Consider the following 16,985-nt stretch of genomic DNA (forward strand, 5'->3'; position numbering starts at 1 on the left):
GTCCCTGCGCTTGGTGAGGTTAGCGGAGGAAAGGACACATTCAGAAAGATGACGAACGCCATCCTGTCACACTTTTGACACTTTTTGGTTGGTCCCATTGACTTGCAGCGTCATCTGTGCCTCGACTTGAGATGAAACAAAGTATAGAGATCGGGAGAGATCGTCAACGGTGCTAACCCCGTCATCGTTTGAATTTTCTGACGATACGCTGGCAATGTGAGGAGCTAAAATTCGCGAGAAAAATTTGCAACGTACTGGGATGGCGGCTGCTGCGATAAGGCAGATCCAGGGCCTTCTATCCCTGATGAGATCACTCGATTATCATGTCTGTTGCACGCCTTCATGCCGTGGCTATACCGTATTTACTCGCATAATGAACACTTTTCCCCAAAAAATTGACATGGAGGAGGAGGAGGAGGAGGAGGAGGAGGAGGAGGAGGAGGAGGAGGAGGAGGAGGGAGAGAGAGGGAGGGAGGGAGGGAGGTAGGGAGGGAGGGGGAGGGGGGAGGGAGGGGAGGGGAGGGGGGGCGTTCATTACACCAGGTAAAATTTTTTGCGTTTACACACTTCATGCAAATGTCATATTAGGTGCCAATATGACACGGCAAGGTACTCTGGCACGTCTCCAGCATGCATGGGTCAATTACTTCCAAAATGTAATTTAATTACCATTACAATTCCTTTGCTTCAAAAGTAGTTTAATTACAATTACTACTATGTGAAAAGTAATTAATTACAATTACAAATTACTTTTAAAAGGTAATGCAATTACTTTACAATTACTTATTTCTCAGAGCAACCCGACTTATGGTGAATTCCACTCGTAGATCTAGGAGCACTTTCCAGAATCCGCGAGGGAGGCAAAATTCCGCTCCGTGGGACCCGCTCCGAATCGACGAGGGGAAGATAAACTTGCATTTTCGGAGCGACCTCCCCCACACCCCTCCCCACCCCTTCTCCCTCCGCCGTACAAAATGGCCGCTGCTTGAATTTGACCAGCCCACCAACGCCTCAGCCGGCTGATCTTTCCAACGACCAGTGACGGCTGTCACTGCTTAGCTGCAGAAGAAACACGCGACACAGGCCGGGCGAAATTATACGTACCGCGGCGCCCATGTCACAAATAACGAAGACGTCCGCATTCGGCAACGTCACATACCTTTCGGCCGCCTCGAAGCGGCGGGGCACGGACAGCGATTGCCAGCGTGGAGTTCAGATTTGTAGTACGACTTTAATAGACACAGAGGTAACAAACCATCACTTGCGCGGTCGTTGCCTAACCACTTCTTGCTTTATTTCACGGGAAAACGCCGACGGAATGCAGTGTAAAGAGGTAAACAATCACTGGCTGCAGAATGAATAGGCCTAACCTTGCGTCTGCCTCCGGCTTTTCTGTCGTTCTTTTTCTCGTTCTTCCTCTCACGATCACAGACGTCAGCGCTTACGATTTGCCACGTTCCACATTCCCGACTTTTTATCCCTGATCTACGCGAGGTAGAAGCGTTCGAGCCGTCATAATCCAGAGTAAACAACCGATGCACCCGAACAGATCCAACTCCACGACCCGATCGGCCCGCCGACCTCTCCAACCTCGCCGTGCGTGCGCACCGCCGATTTAGACGGAAGTCACGTGGGCCGCTTTGTCAGCTTCCAGAGAGATCCGTGAAATCCCGCAGAGCAAGTTCGGCGGAGTTTGGGACGCTCCGTGGAGCGGGCGCTGCCAGAGATCTACGAGCGGAAGATGATCAACTTGAGCCAGATCTGCGAGCGAAATATGCGCGCTCCAAATGGAGCGCTTTTGGAGCGCTCGAGATCTGCGAGCGGAATTCACCATTAGGCAATAGAACTTTAACCCTTTAACCACCAAGTAATCTTTAAAAAAAAATTTACAGACTTTCCCAAATTTTTTTATTTGCACATATTTTTTCTTATGTGCTTCTGATTTTGCAATTACATTACTTGATTGGTTTCTGATAGGTATTAACAGAAAAATTTTAAAAGAAAATGTTGATTTTTAGGGAAGCTTTTCCTCAGTGCATGTAAGAGTGAGAATAACACATGCTGAAATGCGCAGTATTTATTTGAAAATACGCACCATAACAAAAGATAAGTGCCTAGACGCTTCTCCGTAGTAGCGCTAACAAAGTTCCGTAAGTAATGATTCCTTGCAGAATTATTAGTGCAAGGAACACCATCATCTCTTCGCGGTCCACCGGTTTCCATGAAGAACCCCGCGCTGGGAAATGCGGAACCGCATAGCGATTTGTCTCTGTCACAATGAAGTTGGGAAGGCCCCAATCCAAAAAATCAAAAAACCTTGAACCATCCGAGAATGTCTTTTTCGTCAGTGGGTTGCCGCAGAATCCCAGGCACTGCACAAAACGGAAATCTCGGAGGCGCGGCTGGCAAGTTTTCAGTGTTTACGCATTGCCACACTCGAACACTACCCAGTGCGTCGTCTAATTCGTCACTGAGGTCATCGTCATGTTCGACTCACTTTCAGAGACAAATTCAATGTCTTCATAGTCGCTACTCTTCGAACTGCCATAAGAGAGAGCCCGTTTCCGAGGGCCGTCACCGGCATCACTCAAGCGCGCTGCCATCTCTGATCGCTGTTGCAAGGCCAGATACGTACCAAAGGCCAAAACACGTTATATTTGCGCGACCTCTCCTGCCCTCCAGTGTTGAAAATTGAAACTAAAGCCGATGGACGAACCTGTCTCGTGTTTGGCAGTGAAAGCAAACCATCATTTTGGCTGGACGAGTGTGACTCGTCATCGGCAATATTGGTACAACCTTCCCTGACGAGTACAGCTCGGGTTGAGTGGTTAAAGGGTTAAACGAGCTGTATAAACTGCTACGTACTTGTTAATTCCTTGCCCCAATGTTTGAGGAGGCTTAAAGGGCAACTCCGATCCATACTTTCGGTTTTGGGATTATGACAATTCTTAGTGCAGTCAGCGTCCCTGAATTGCAAGGTGTAAATTTTTTCTCGTTATAGTGTGTAGTTTTGAAGATAATGACGCCTGAAAGTTTTGTTTGGGGCGTGGCCAACAAAGCCGAAACTAGCCGCTCGAGGCCCCGGCAACACTGGAAATCAGCCGCTATGTGAACGTAACGTCAGGATTGTTCTCGTTTAACGAGTACGCAGGCCGAGTGGCACCTACCTCCGTTGCGCTAGCCGTCTAAAGATAGGAGGTAAGCTGATTTTGTTTTAATATTGTGTACGTGGTAGTTATCCTGCATATGTAGCAATTTAGTGTGTATACCCAAAAGTTAGCGACTGGAAAACCCGCGAACTCGTTCAGTACGGTACTTGGCGGCCGCTGCCGTGCGTGTGCTATGCCGTACTCGTCGCTTGTATATTCAAAAGCTAGCAACTGGAAAACGAGTGAACTCGTTCGGTGCCATGCTCGGCGGCTGTTGCCGTGCGTATGGTCTTCCGTATTCATCGCTAGTCCTAAATTGTCATCGGGGCTCCGTGGATTGAGCGGCGTTGCTCTGCGCCGCGCTGCCAGTGATGTACAGTACTAGAAGCCCTCTCGCTTTCGCGCTGCGGGTCAGTCGCAGGACACAAAGCTTTTAGGCTCTCCGGCATGAGCCATGGCGCCCGAACACACGTGTGCTGGGCTGTACATGTCTGTTTTTTCGTTCTTTTTTTTCTCGGGCGCGTAAAAGCCGAAGTTCAAAGTCCACTCGTCGAACAGCGTTCACCCACACCTTCTCCAATTTCCGATCCGTTGGAAACTTGTAAATAAGCACCTCCGGGTTGCACAGCGGGTTGTTTGAGCAGCCCATAGCGCTACAAGTTGTACTCGGCATCTTTCGAGGAACAGTCGGGCAGTCTTGGGCGCACCGAGTCGCTCGCTAAAACGAGTCTTGGAGTCCTCACAAGCAAATAAACAAAAGGCTATACCGAAGCTACACGAGCTACAGATGAAAGCAACGGTTAAACACGCCAATCACAAGCCGAAGCAGCGGTGGTAGCGGCTCAAAGAAGCGCACTCCGTGCAACGCCCGGACCAGAGGGAAAAAAAGAATGATACTGACGTCACGGCCCAATGTTGCTTTAGCGATCGGCAACCCGCTGGCCGCCCGCTAAAGAGCAGCGGCTCGCGGCGGGTCGCATTTTTATTATCGGCATTAGTTGAGAATGTGGCGTCTCCTGGACGTAATAGTTTGGCTAAGGTCGTATTTTGTGTCACTACAGTGATACCAGTAATTTATTTCATTTTGAGTTTTGGTTGGAGTTGCCCTTTAAGCATCACTACATTAATGTCACATATTGTACTTTTCTTTTATGAATTTTGTAAAATTCTTGATAGAACTTCACAGTTTGGGGCAATGAAGTACTATGTTATTATATTTTTAATAAACAATAATGAATTAATGAAAGAAGTTTACACTGGCTTAACACAACACAACAACTACGAATACCTGAAAAACAATATGGTGCCCAGGAGCTTGCACTGTAGGGCACTCAACGACACCCCTCATGGCCGCAAACTCGCACATGATTTCAGCCGTAACTGCTTGAAAGCCCGGATTCTGGACAACAGGCAACAGATCCATCAGGGAAGATGTCAGGCATCAGCTGCGGAGGCGTGCCTCCGTACGAAGCTACAGCCCAACGACTTTCGTGACGTCATCAGGGCACGGATTCAAGCGGAGGACTTGGAACGGAAATTACCAATGCTAGAAAGTAATTAAATTACAATTCCTTTTAGCCGAAAGTAATTAATTAGAGTTACAAATTCTAATTTGCGATCCGTAAGATTCTAATTCTAATTTGTAACTAGAATTACAAATTCTAATGCGACCCGTAAGAGGTTCACGGGACTGCGCAGGGGCTGGCACCCCACACTTGAAAACAAGGTGCGAGATTTTTTTCCGCAACGAAAGGTGCAGCGGCTTCGCTGTCACAGCTGACACCACCAAGGGAAAGCCAAGAAGATTACATTGTAAATGCAGAGCCCACACGGCATTCTGTGCAAGCCGAGGATGGGTCGAGCGCACGGTAAAGATTAGTAATTTCTCACTGAGACGTCGTGCAAAAATATGCCAGAAGTTGCCTTCGAAGAGAAAGTCGTCAGTTTCGAGCCTCACGTAAAGGAACTGTGCAGAGTCCAGCTATGAATAGGGTTCTGTGTTTTCAGTATATACTGATGAACATAGAAAATTAGCCCCGAGGAAGTTTTTTTCTGAATAGGTGAAAACCGAAAAACCCCAAACTTCAGCTCTTCTTAAAAAAAAAAATAAATAAATAAATAAAAATAAAAAACCGCCAGTTTCACAGGAAGATATTTTCTAGCCTACTTTATTTTTTCTCGTTGACCCAGAACACACCCGCACTGAACTGTCCTTGGGGTTGTACCTTTCTATCGAAACGACATTCCTTGTCCTTATATTTAGCAGCATTACTGGAGAAACTATTATAAGTGAGAACTTACAAATTATAATGTTTTCTTCAGTAATTATAGAGGCACTTTACAATGCAATTTCAATAAACACAGATTTCTGTCCGGCATTGAAATTAGACACAGAAAAACAGATTCCAAGGGGAAAAGGTAAACACAGATCAATGACTTCCAAATTTGAAGAAAAATTAATATTGTAAACACGAAACTTTAGCTATGAACTAGGTCAGATTGGCAATGCCGACGAGGCGCCCATTTACGTCGACTTGTTGAGGACGTCGACAGTAAACAAAGGAGGTGTGCTTGAAGTCGGGGTGCGGACTGCTGGCGATGAAAAGAAACATGCGACAGCAATGTTGCGCATGACAGCCGACGGCTGAAAGCTGCCCCCCACATTATCCTCAAAAGAAAGAAAAAAAAACATGCCCAAGAACGAAACCCTATCGGGTGGCATCGTCGTTGGAGTGCAGGGAAAGGGCAGGACGACCCGAGAGCGGGTGCTTGACCGGATACGTGTGGTGTAACAGATGCTAGATCGCCGCATGACCCCACTTTTAAGGCCCGGCCCAGCGAGAAGCTGGACTCGTCTTTTAAAGTCAAAGCTGATCTGGAAGGGTGTTGGCGCATTTGATTTGTTTAGCCACATTTGCGCGAAGTCGACGCCGGTGCTCGACGCTTTCCGCGGTCACCCGGTGAAGGAGGAACTCGAGCGGAACGACTGCAACTCTGTGGTGGTGCCCAGCGGAATGACGTCGGTGCTGCGACCCCTCGATGTGTCCGTTGACGAGCCGTTAAAAAGAAGACTTGCGGCGGAATACAAGGAGCGGATTAGCTATCTCGACTGGAAGAAGATGACAATGGAGAGAGTGCAGAAAGCCTCTCCATCAACTGTCGCGACTTGGGTTTTTTAACGCGTGGAACCAGATCAGTGCTGATGTTGTGGCAAAATCGTTCAAATGGGCACTGACACCTCAAAGGTCATATTTTCTTTTTGTTGTCTAAGACGATGCAAGTTGTAGTGATAGACTGGAAATAAGATACCACGATGCAAAAAAAGAATGTTTCCATGCAGGCGTGCGCCTTTTTTTGCTTTCTCTCCCTCTTTTTATTTCCTCGCTTCTTTATATCTGACATAATCGATTATGAAATTTATCGGCTTGGTGAGCGACAATTTTATCATATTTAATAATGGCATTTGTAAAACATATTTTATTGTAAGCAGTGAGAGAGCGCAGGCGAGTTGGTAATTAATTGACATCTTGTAAACCCTGAGATGGGGAACGATCGTTCGTTTTTTTATCGTTCCCCATCTCAGGGTTTACAAGATGTCCATATTTTATAACGTAATTGCGAACGCATTTCTTTTTTGAAATATAGGAGGCACTACTTCTTTTGAAATACCATATTTACATGAATGTAGGTTGACCCATTTTTAAATTTCTGAAAATCTAAATTGGGGGGTTCGACTTATAATCGAACCAAAACATCCCACCGCCGACAAAAACAAAACAATTGCGATATCAAGAACACCTTGGCCTGTTGCGAGTTCAGCCAACTGTACCTGTAGCATGGCGCTTATCCGTGCGCCCATTTTACAAATTCTTTTCCTTTACTTTTGCTATTTTTGCACGATTCACTGTCACGGGTCATTTGATTGAGTGTCGAAATCATGCTGCAGTGCTGTGTTTTTTTCTATTGACATGCGTGATCCGGGCAGTTTAGGTTTTCGGTGCTTGTTTATGGCCATTCTTCATCAAAAGCAACAAACAATTGTGATGTTGGATGCAAGTTCGACCGGTCGGAGCAGGTGATGTTCCAGCGGAGTCTGCAATGGCGCGGGATCTTAAACTATGACGGCAAACAAAGAGGCTTCCGCAGGCCAAAGTCTGCATAGGTGGGGATTCCTCTTGGAGTTGGAGATGAGGCTTTCAACGTACGCTGCAACAGTGCACAATTGGTCCCTACCCGTGCCAAGGAACGCGATCACCGAGCAAGTGTGGAAGATGAGGTTGATGCTGTCATTTGCGAAGTGCGAGATGTTATTGGACAATGCCGACGACGTGCTTTGAGGACGTAGCAGTGATGACGACAGGATTGACATCACCAGTGCTGACGAGTCATAGTCTAGTCGCGAACAGGGTGAGAAAAATGGGGAGCGGCTTCAATGCACAGCCAAAGCATGCCAGAAGGCATCGATCGCGTGTTGGAGGCTTTGCTTTCGAAACAGATACTTTGCCGTTCTCACGTGTTCGCAATGAAATGCGCATTTAAAGTGTTTTTTTTTGCTGATGTTTAATGTGGAGGACTCGACTTACAATCGAGTCGACTTACAGTCGAGTCGACTTACGGTCGTGTCAATACTATAAAACATGAGTCCGGAAGTAATGTTGCGTCCTGGCTTTTTTATCCTTCCTCGGAAAACATGGTGGCACTCGGCACCTGTCGCAGTAAAAATCGAGGAGTTGGGTAATGGGACCAAGTTCTTCATGTTTGGTAGACTTACCTTTGGCCTTGGACCCGCTGCGGGAAGTTTGTCAGAAAGACGCCATGCCTCAACCGAGGTACCATTTGATCCCAACACTGCAGGCGCTTAGGCTGACCTCATAATCCTCGTCGACAAGGTGTCGAGAACAAATGAAGGACTTCGGTCCGTAACTTTGGAGTAGTCTTCCAGGAATTGCAACTAGCCAGGCCGCCTTCTCTGATGCATTCTTCAAGAACCTGTGCAGCACACTTTCGGTTGCGACTCCGCTGCAGGGCAGCCTTTCGCCAAAAGTCAACTGTTGAAACGGCCTTAAAAGAACTTTAAACTTAAAAGTAAAGCGTCGTCTGCTCGCAGTGATAGGCAGCATGCACGGAGAAGCGCACTCGATCACGTTATGCGGGTGAACACGACACTTCCGGTTGAGGCGTTTCAGAGGCAGGAGAAGAACTCAAGTTACAGGACGACTTTGTCTTTGATGTCACAGTACTGGGACGGATTAGCGCAGGAACGTAAAATTCGGCTTTTGGAAATTGTTTTTTTTTTTTTTACTTCGCTAATATTGAGTTTCCAAGCTTCGAATTTTGAAGGTAATGACCAGGCATCGTTTTCAGTCTTTTCAGATAATAATAAAAAAAAGATTTTGACCCGTCAGTTCCCCTTTTAAGAAGTGCTGCATCGCAAACTGCAATAACGGCTCTGAAGAAGATGTGTCATGGAACACACAGAACAGCGCGGGCAGCAATTCAAGTGGCGGCACGGAAGGTTTGTTGTCATCGTCAAGTGGTCACCATAGTGAGTGACCGCAGGAGAAAAGTGGACTGTCTGAACTGATGCGGCAAATAATTTGTAAATCTGTCCATTATTTTCTATATCTTTTGGTTATTTACTTTGTGTTTCGTTAAAATAGTTTCATTCCTTACAAAAGACTTCTACCATTTTACAATCTTCGAATGTAAGAGGATATAGCAGTAGAACTTCATCTCCGATAGGAACTTTTTCAAAATCCAGATGGCACTGGGGGGGAAGCCTTTTCACTCAACTGCTTACGCAATATAGTTTTACTTCCAAATAAAAATAAAGAAAAAGCCCGACTTTTTGTTCCGGTTATCAGCAATTGGCTTGACCCTGAAAGCCCATCCCACCGCCCTGCAGAGGGCTCTGCGATGGTTTTGTTTTTTATTCGTTCAAAAAGAGGATAGCAAGGAGTGTTGTGGGCCTCCGAGGCCATCGCGAAGGGGCCCTTTGTCCCATTCTTACTGGATTAGGAAGAAAAAAACGCGGTTAGAGAACGCCTCATTTAGCTGCCTGATACTTTGGATTCATTTGGATCAGTTCTTTGCGTTCCGAGGTTTTTCGTACAGTACGATTTCCAAATAGCGTGTGGACTGTTGATATCGTCATTACAAAAACTAAATATGCCATATCGTGATTACAAAACGAAATATGCCATGTGTCGTGTCATAATGTTGCGAAATAATCTACTACAAGTCAGAATGGTTTTGCGTCCTAAATAACGGCCCCTCAGAGCCTACTTTTCATTCCCGTGGAGCAGTGCTTTGAAAAATAAAGCTACTCGCTCTAAAAAGTGTGATCTCCTTATGTGAGTTCTTGATACCATAAGCAGCCATTAGAGTCCCAACTTATTTTTCTAGAGCACCAGATTTCAGCGGTCACCCCGATTCCTAAATCGGTGTGCGTTTTCTAAATGGCACGAAATCAGAACTATCTGTTGTACTGCCGAAATGCCAAAAAATTAATAACCCCAGTTTAGTTAGTGTTGCATCTTATACACATACTGATCAAAGCATAGTTTTAATGTGACAAAGTGCATAGTTTTATTGTGACAAAGCTATGCTTCAAACAAGTTATTAAAACAAAAACTTCCATAATTACGTGTTCCGATTAATCGCTTCTCAATACTGAATTGCCACTAAGGCCCTAGCATATTTTACCGACCACCGGATTTGTTGTTGTTTTGTTCGCCCGGACGAGACGCTGCCACCGCAAATCACTCAAATAAGTAAATGCTGTTGCACATAGTAAAAGAGTAAAAGTGTTCTGGTTGATTTGTGGGCTATGTGATTATATTTCTTACAAAATCACAAGTAGAATTTTTTTTTCTTTTTTTTTTTTTTTTGAATTGAGTTAATTATATGTCGAGCGAAACTGAGATAAAGTCGAATGTTTGCGTATCAGTGAGCCATGTACTGTGGCCACCTCCGCAGTGGTCTTCGTCGCATACTATGACCGATTCAAGTTTGAAAGCATGAGATCGGTGCACCGACGAGTATAGTCCTTATTTCAGCAGAGAATACCTTATTTCAGTTTCTAGATTTATCTATTTAAAGAAAAAAAGGAAAAAAGGTTTTTCTGAGTAGTGTTTTAGAGCCGTCTTGGAAGCGATTTAGTATTGGCTGATAATATATTCCATGATAATTTTTGCCTTATTCTTGCAAGGCAAGAATTATCGTGCCTACAGTGCCACAGGGCCTATATTTTTGTTCGCACGATCCTAATCTCCTGGGGACAAAAACCGCTGCTCTGCCCGTGACGCCACGGCGAGGATAGAGCAACCAATCATTACACTGATTGCAAGCTCGTTCTTGCGGCTAATAATAAACTTTGGGTGATTTTCACTCTGTCAACTTGGCGGACGGCCACCATCTTGGTCTTGTTTTGAAGCGGAGATTTTTTTTTTCTTCTTTTTGCCGCCCTTTAAGTTGGTGCTTGCAGCAGCATAGTTTTGGCGTGACCTCCGTTTTCCCTCCTTGCGATTGCGAAGTAGTGATTGGCCCAAGTGCCTGCCCAAGGGAGCGTGCTACTACTACTATCGGCTGCGACGTTTGTTCTCCGTCCGTTGCCAAAGCACGTCTCGCCGCCTCGCATCGTCTGTTTGTTCCTGCGCTTTGTCAACTCCTCTTCGCTTTTTGCCATCTTTACAATCGTTTGCAGTTCTTTATTTTAGTAGTTTTGCATACTTTGCCCGTGTGTTTCATGGCCGCAAGAGGTGCGGGGAATGAATTAGGAGATGGTGCACGCATTTGACGCTCAGAGGCAGTCCACGCAAGCTTCTTTGCATGGCGACCATCGGAAGCTACATCAGCGGCTCGCCTCTGTGCGGCGGGACACTGATGCTCATCGTGTCACTACTTCAGATTGATTCTTCCATCTGTGCCACTGGCCGTCAAATTTAACTAAAAACAACAGCGGAACAAAAATAAGGTACGCAAGGACATTTCCAGCTACTCCGCGGCTGCGATTTTTGTAATTGTCGGTTGTAACGTTGCTCGCTCGACAGAAAACAAATGAATATAAGCCATGGACAGTGGCTTACGTGCATGCATACTGTGTCCAGAAGTTCTTTGCCGCACAGTAATGAAAATTGGAAGCAGAATCACGCCACGTAAAATGGGCTAGATGCTGAAAATGTGTGTGCAACTTTCAACTTCCATTTTCTCAAAGTGAATTTTTCCGCTGGCATTGACGCTTACCCCACCAATATTTCGGGAACTGTCTAATGAATTTACCTGCAGCTTTTTTAATTCTGTTTCTAAATAATTGTGTGAGGGCATGACAAGCTTCCTTTTTTAGAAAAGTGTGTTTAAAAGTTTATTATACTCAAATTAAATTTGATGGATGAGGATATGACCAACAACATAAAATTCAATACTGTGCAGCAATTTTTGAAAATAAATTAATAAAAATAGTTTTGTCATGCCCTGGGGTGCCTATCCAGGAATGCTTATATTAAATCTCACATTCCCACTATGTTTTGCGATTTCTTCAGGCCTGGGATAAAGGAAGCAAATGAACCATACTGAACATTTTTTGTAAATTAGGTACCCATGGGCACATGAAACTTGGCAGTTACTCTTATATATGTGCTATAAATGTACCTTAAAAATATCTTACAAAAAAACTAAAAAAGAAAAATAGGTTTTAAGTTTGCTTCCCGCCTTAAAGGGGCACTAAACCACTTTCTGCAACAGTCTACTTATGACCGGCGGACTAGGGGAAGCCCTTCATGTCCGACGGCGCCTTCTGGTGTTTGCAATAGTTCCGAGGTAATCAATCTCTGATACCAGTTTGAGTAAAGAAATCGGCCATGCACGAATGTAATGTTTGGTTTTTCTGGACGCTTAGAGCCGACAGATGGGGTTACGACCGTAAATAGACTAACGCACAAAGTGGTTTAGCGCCCCTTTAAGTGGCGTTGGCGGGAGGCTCTCGAGCGCCGACGACGACCGTTGCTTCGGCCGCTGACTGGCGTCTTGTGTCGTGCGCAGCGAGGACTGGGAGCTGCGCCAGCGCCAGCGCCGGGAGCGGCTGAAACGCACGGCGCAGACGGTGCAGCGCATGCGGCAGAAGCAACGCTCGTCGGAGGCCTGGCAGCAGCGGCGCCGCCTGCTCCAGCGCCTCTCCCTGGGCGCCGCCCTGGTGCTCGGGGTCGGACTGCTCGCCTACAAGAGCCTCTCGTCGTCGCAGCCCCCGTCCTAGCAGCGGTGCGCGAAAGACGAACTGCTGCGGACCTCCAAGGCGTCCACAAGTGCCGTCCGTGCCTCTCTTGCGTTTCTTCGTTGTTTCTCTTCTAAATAACGCCATTTATGGAAAAAAAAAAAGAAAAGAAAGATGCTTTTAGTCTTGCCACAGTCTTTGTTTGTGATATTTAATAATGGAGATGGGTTGAGAATGCAGAAGCTCTGCCTCCGGCACGTGCTCGTTGCCCTTTGCCGTGCTTCGGCTGCGCGTGCGCCAAAGTGTTACCGGCTGTCCCCGACTATTGGGGAAGAGATCCAACAACCGTGCCCCAATAGTTGCTCACGAAGTGAGAATGGGAGAACGCATATTTAGAACGCCTGGCTTCCAGCATGCGCTCCGTGCCTTCTGCTGTGCTTTTGCTGCGCGCTGCAGGTGAACGAGGCGCCCAAGGGTCGTAGAAGGTAGGAAGGTTGTACCTCAGGCAGGACAAACACAGTTCCTTCTTGCTGTTCTCACCTTGGCTGTGACTGTAGCAGCCAACTTGAGAGCTAAGCCCGTGGGGACAACAATGACACGGATTATTTGCTCGTGTTTCTCACGATGCATTCGAATGATGCATCCAAATGCTGCGTCTGCTTACGGCTGGGGTTGGTGTTGAGTGAACGAAGCACCAATTGAATGCTTGTCTACCTCGTGCCCTTTGTTCGATCTAGGAAGATGACGTAAGGAATCTAGCTGGCAGGCCTTGTGTTGGGCAAACACTGAGCTCTCTGGAAAACAACCTGGACATAGCATTCCTTATAGCAGCGGTTCTCAAGCATTGATGTGTCTGGGAGCCCACGGGGAACTGCCAGAGTGATGGGGGACCCTATGCCAGCAAGGGAAGGGGAAGGGGGTTATAAAATAAAGGCTTATTCGCACGACGCATCTTTGCAACGTGCATTGGTTTAGCGAAACTGAAATATCGCGAAATTTGAACGTTCACACGTAAGATTTGACGCGTGAAGCCTGCGAGATATTGAGCCACGAGAATTTCGCCACACCTTGTTTGGGCACTGGGAATATCGAGTGTTTTGCATAAAAATAATACGAAGTATGCGCAATGCGAAGATACAGTCTGCTTTATTAATACCACTTGATAAACTTCATAGGGTTCAGCTTACTCAGTTTACTAGGCCTGCCAATCCGGGGAAACATTGCAAACGTCAAAGGACCGGTGGATGATCTTGAAGTATTTCCGACATTTTTGCACTGCTAAAAGACCAGTTATAGCCATCATCACATTTATGTGTAGTGCTTGCACTTGTCACAACCGGAGGAATCTGCACCACGCCACCAACTGCACAGTGACTGCACCAGCCTGTACTGCCTGTACGCACCGCGTCTCCGCCTGCCGCTCGCCGCCATGTTTGTTTTCTCTTTTCGGCCTTTGGATTGGATATGGGATCGGCTTAAAGTCAGGCTCCTCCAAAAGATTGCAGCGTCTCGAAGGTCAGTCGTCGTTGCGATGTCGAGCGGTCATCGGCGGCGTCTGCGTTTCTCCTTTGGGGGATTGACAGGCCTCGAGAAGGTTTCAGATAAATATTGCTCCAGAAGTGAGGAGCGCGCGTAACCTTTTAGAGCGCAGCTTTTAAGGGCCCGTTTCCGGCTTGAGCGGCGTCCCAAAATCATATGACGCCCCCCCCCCCCCCCCCCCCCCCCCCCCGAAGTCACGTGACCCCTCCCGAGAAGGACAGGAGTAGGAGAGAGGTGGAGGAGAAGGGAGGAGGAGGAGACGAGGGGAGGAAGTTGAAGGAGGAGGAGGTGAAGGAGAAGGAGGGGTGGAGGAAGAGGAGTAGGGGAGAAGGACGAGGGAGGAGGGGAGAAGTAGCAGGCAGGATCACGAGGGGAGGAGGGAGGGGTATACTCTCCCATCAGTACCCTTCCCTCCTCCCCCTCAAGAGCTACGCTCTAATTCAGCGTTAAAGGCAGTTGTAAACGATTTTCATTTTTTTTTGGAGGCACGCCACTTCTTTGGTCGCGTTCAGACGGGACATCTGTTTCCCAAAACATAGTTTCACGACACAAGATTCGCGAACAAGATGCGTCGTGTGAATAGACCTTAAAATAACTGATTGCAGTGTTAAAAGGGCATCCTTTACTGTTATAGATGGGAGAAGTAAGAATGGGTCAAGAAATAAGATGGATAGATGGTAACTAGAGTCATGTATAAAAAAAAAGTTACACCATCTTCCCGAGGGGAACCATGAGGTGATGCGGAGCATCGCGGATCGTTATTAACGGTGTTAGTAACGTTGAACTTCACGGTCCCGAACCTCAGGTTCTGCTGCTCGACGTTCACGAACCAACGCGGCTTCCCGTTCTCGAAGGTCGGGTTCCGCCGCTCGCTTCGTACGTTTACGTTGAACTTCACGGTCCCGAACCTCAGCTTCTGCTGCTCGACGTTCTCGAACCGCCGCTCGCTTCGTACGTTTACGTTGAACTTCACGGTCCCGAACCTCAGCTTCTGCTGCTCGACGTTCTCGAACCGCCGCTGCTTCACGTTGTAGTTCAGCATCCGCCGCTCGACGTTGACGAATGGTCGCCGCTTCTCGTTGCCGTAGTTCAGGGTCTGCCGCTCGCTTCAAGCGTTTGCGCTCAGCGTCGCGTGCCCTTCGCTGCGCAGCTTTGTCTTCAGTGGACGTAGCGTTGCTGTTTGTGGGGTGGTGCTGACGCTTGCTTGCGCCAACCCACTCACTGACGGGACTGTTGCTTCCATCACACTTCATCGGAAGAACGGAGTGAAGTGGAGTCAACAGCGGTGAACTGAACGCGCGCAGCGCGCTACCGCTGCTTATATTCACACATGAAGGAGAGAAGACTAGAGGAGAGTTGCGCATGCGCGCGCGGTGTGAGTAGAAGCGAACGCACGTGAAGTGCACGCAGCTGGTAGAGAGAGAGCGAAGAGAGTAACGCGCAGCTGTTGGAGAGAGGGAGGAGAGTTGCGCATGCGTAGTGTGAGTGCGGACTACGACGCCGCGGGACATAGACCCGAGCAAGAGATGCTCCGCATCTAAAAAATTGGGTTGTGTGTATGCTTATACAGCCTAGAACTTGGTCTGCCTCACAGGGGCGACGAGTCTCCCAGCTGGAGATGAGAAATTTAGCCAGTGCGGTACAAACGCTAGCCTGGGGTTTTGAACGTGCATCACGCGGTAGTGATACACGACCGCACGCCGGTACGATGCTCATCCAGATCGAAACGGGCAGGGGTGGGGCTTGAACCCAGGATCCCTGGGTTCTGCAGCGCGAGCTTTCGCTCCATGGGCTCCGAGCTGGTGTGCGCTAGACCACTCGGCCACCGATCCCTCCCAGAGTCATGTATAGAGAGAGTTTGGTCTGTGGGACGCACGGGCAGAACCAGGGCGTGCACCAGATGCAGAAAGGGGGCTTTACATGCTCTCTAGGCCAACGAGAAGCCGAAAAGAATCCCCTCGCGGTGCTAGCGACAAACAGTTTTAATCATAGGTATATGTAGGGGTGGAACGGCTGCGCCATTTTGCGCCAGACGCATTTGCCTGTACCATCCTGCGCTTTTTGCGGAAACTGCCACAGCCAAACCTCGCGCCATTATGCACCAAATCACAAAACGTGCTCCAAAACAATTGTATTTGTCATGGTTTTGGTGTCTATCGACTCAATTGGCAACAATGGGCGCGTTAGCTTGGTCAGCCTTGCAATCCTTTGTTCTCCTTATTCTCCCTGTATATCCCGAGTCGGAAGCGCGCGAAAAAACTCGAGGGTCTGATTCCAAGCGCTACATCACCTGCGACTGGATTGTTATTTCTCAACCATAAACGGTTAAACAAGTCGGCTGAGGTGAGGTCGAGTCATTAAGCGTCAGATTGCCTGAGGCTCTGTGGCCCAAGATCCGGACGTCAGCCACTTGAAAACACGTGAGCAAAAGGTTCCTTTTAGTACTTCATCGTTAAGAGTTGGAACCGCATTCCCGCGAGATAAATCGTGATTTCGTAGAACTGAAACACGGTCCGATCTGAAACCTTGCCGGCCAGCAGCTCTCACGAAAGCGGTAGATCTGCTCGGCGTATTTAACCTTGCCGGGAAATCGGTGGCCGAGTGGGCTAAAGCGCACACCCAGCTCGACGCGCGTGGAGCGAAAGCTCGCCCTGCAGAACCCAGAGATTCTGGGTTCGAGCTCCACCCCTGCCTGTTTTGATCTGGATGAGCATCGTACCGGCGTGCGGTCGTGTATCACTATTGCGTGAGCACGTTAAAGACCTTAGGTTAACAGTCGTACTGCACTGGCAGAATTGCTCATCTACAGTGTAAACCAGTGTCGCATCAACCTGGCAGACCGACCTTACGCTGTATAAATCACTAAACGTCCAGTTTGACTTGATTTAACCTTGCTCTTGCTTGTCCCTTAGAATACGATAACTCCGTTAATCGTAGACTGCTGCTTCGATATTGAGTTGCACAATAGGATAAACTGAAATTTTTTGTCCTGTTCCTCCCTGCGACGCGCGTCGCGTGGTTCGCACTTGTAATTACCATTGCGAGCACGTCTGGGTTGTGCGATAAGCAGTGCTGGTTTACATTTTGAG

At 47.6% G+C, this 16,985-nt stretch overlaps 1 protein-coding gene across 2 annotated transcripts in view; it reads left to right on the plus strand.

The window, feature by feature from the left end:
• The window catches only part of LOC8039346 (tyrosine-protein phosphatase non-receptor type 2), a 72,897-nt gene that overhangs the window by 41,886 nt on the left and 14,026 nt on the right, over positions 1–16,985 (plus strand). Inside the window, exon 9 of one of the 2 annotated variants that reach the window (XM_029981831.4) lies at positions 12,189–12,551. The exons of the other annotated variant lie outside the window; for it this stretch is intronic. Within the exon in view, the coding sequence (XP_029837691.2) occupies positions 12,189–12,399 (211 nt within the window). The 3' untranslated portion in view covers positions 12,400–12,551. Of the gene's footprint in view, positions 1–12,188; positions 12,552–16,985 lie in introns of those variants that run through there. 2 annotated transcript variants of the gene reach the window in all.

Source organism: Ixodes scapularis, unplaced genomic scaffold, assembly GCF_016920785.2.
Source record: "Ixodes scapularis isolate PalLabHiFi unplaced genomic scaffold, ASM1692078v2 PGA_scaffold10__122_contigs__length_95168666, whole genome shotgun sequence".
Lineage (NCBI taxonomy): Eukaryota > Metazoa > Arthropoda > Arachnida > Ixodida > Ixodidae > Ixodes > Ixodes scapularis.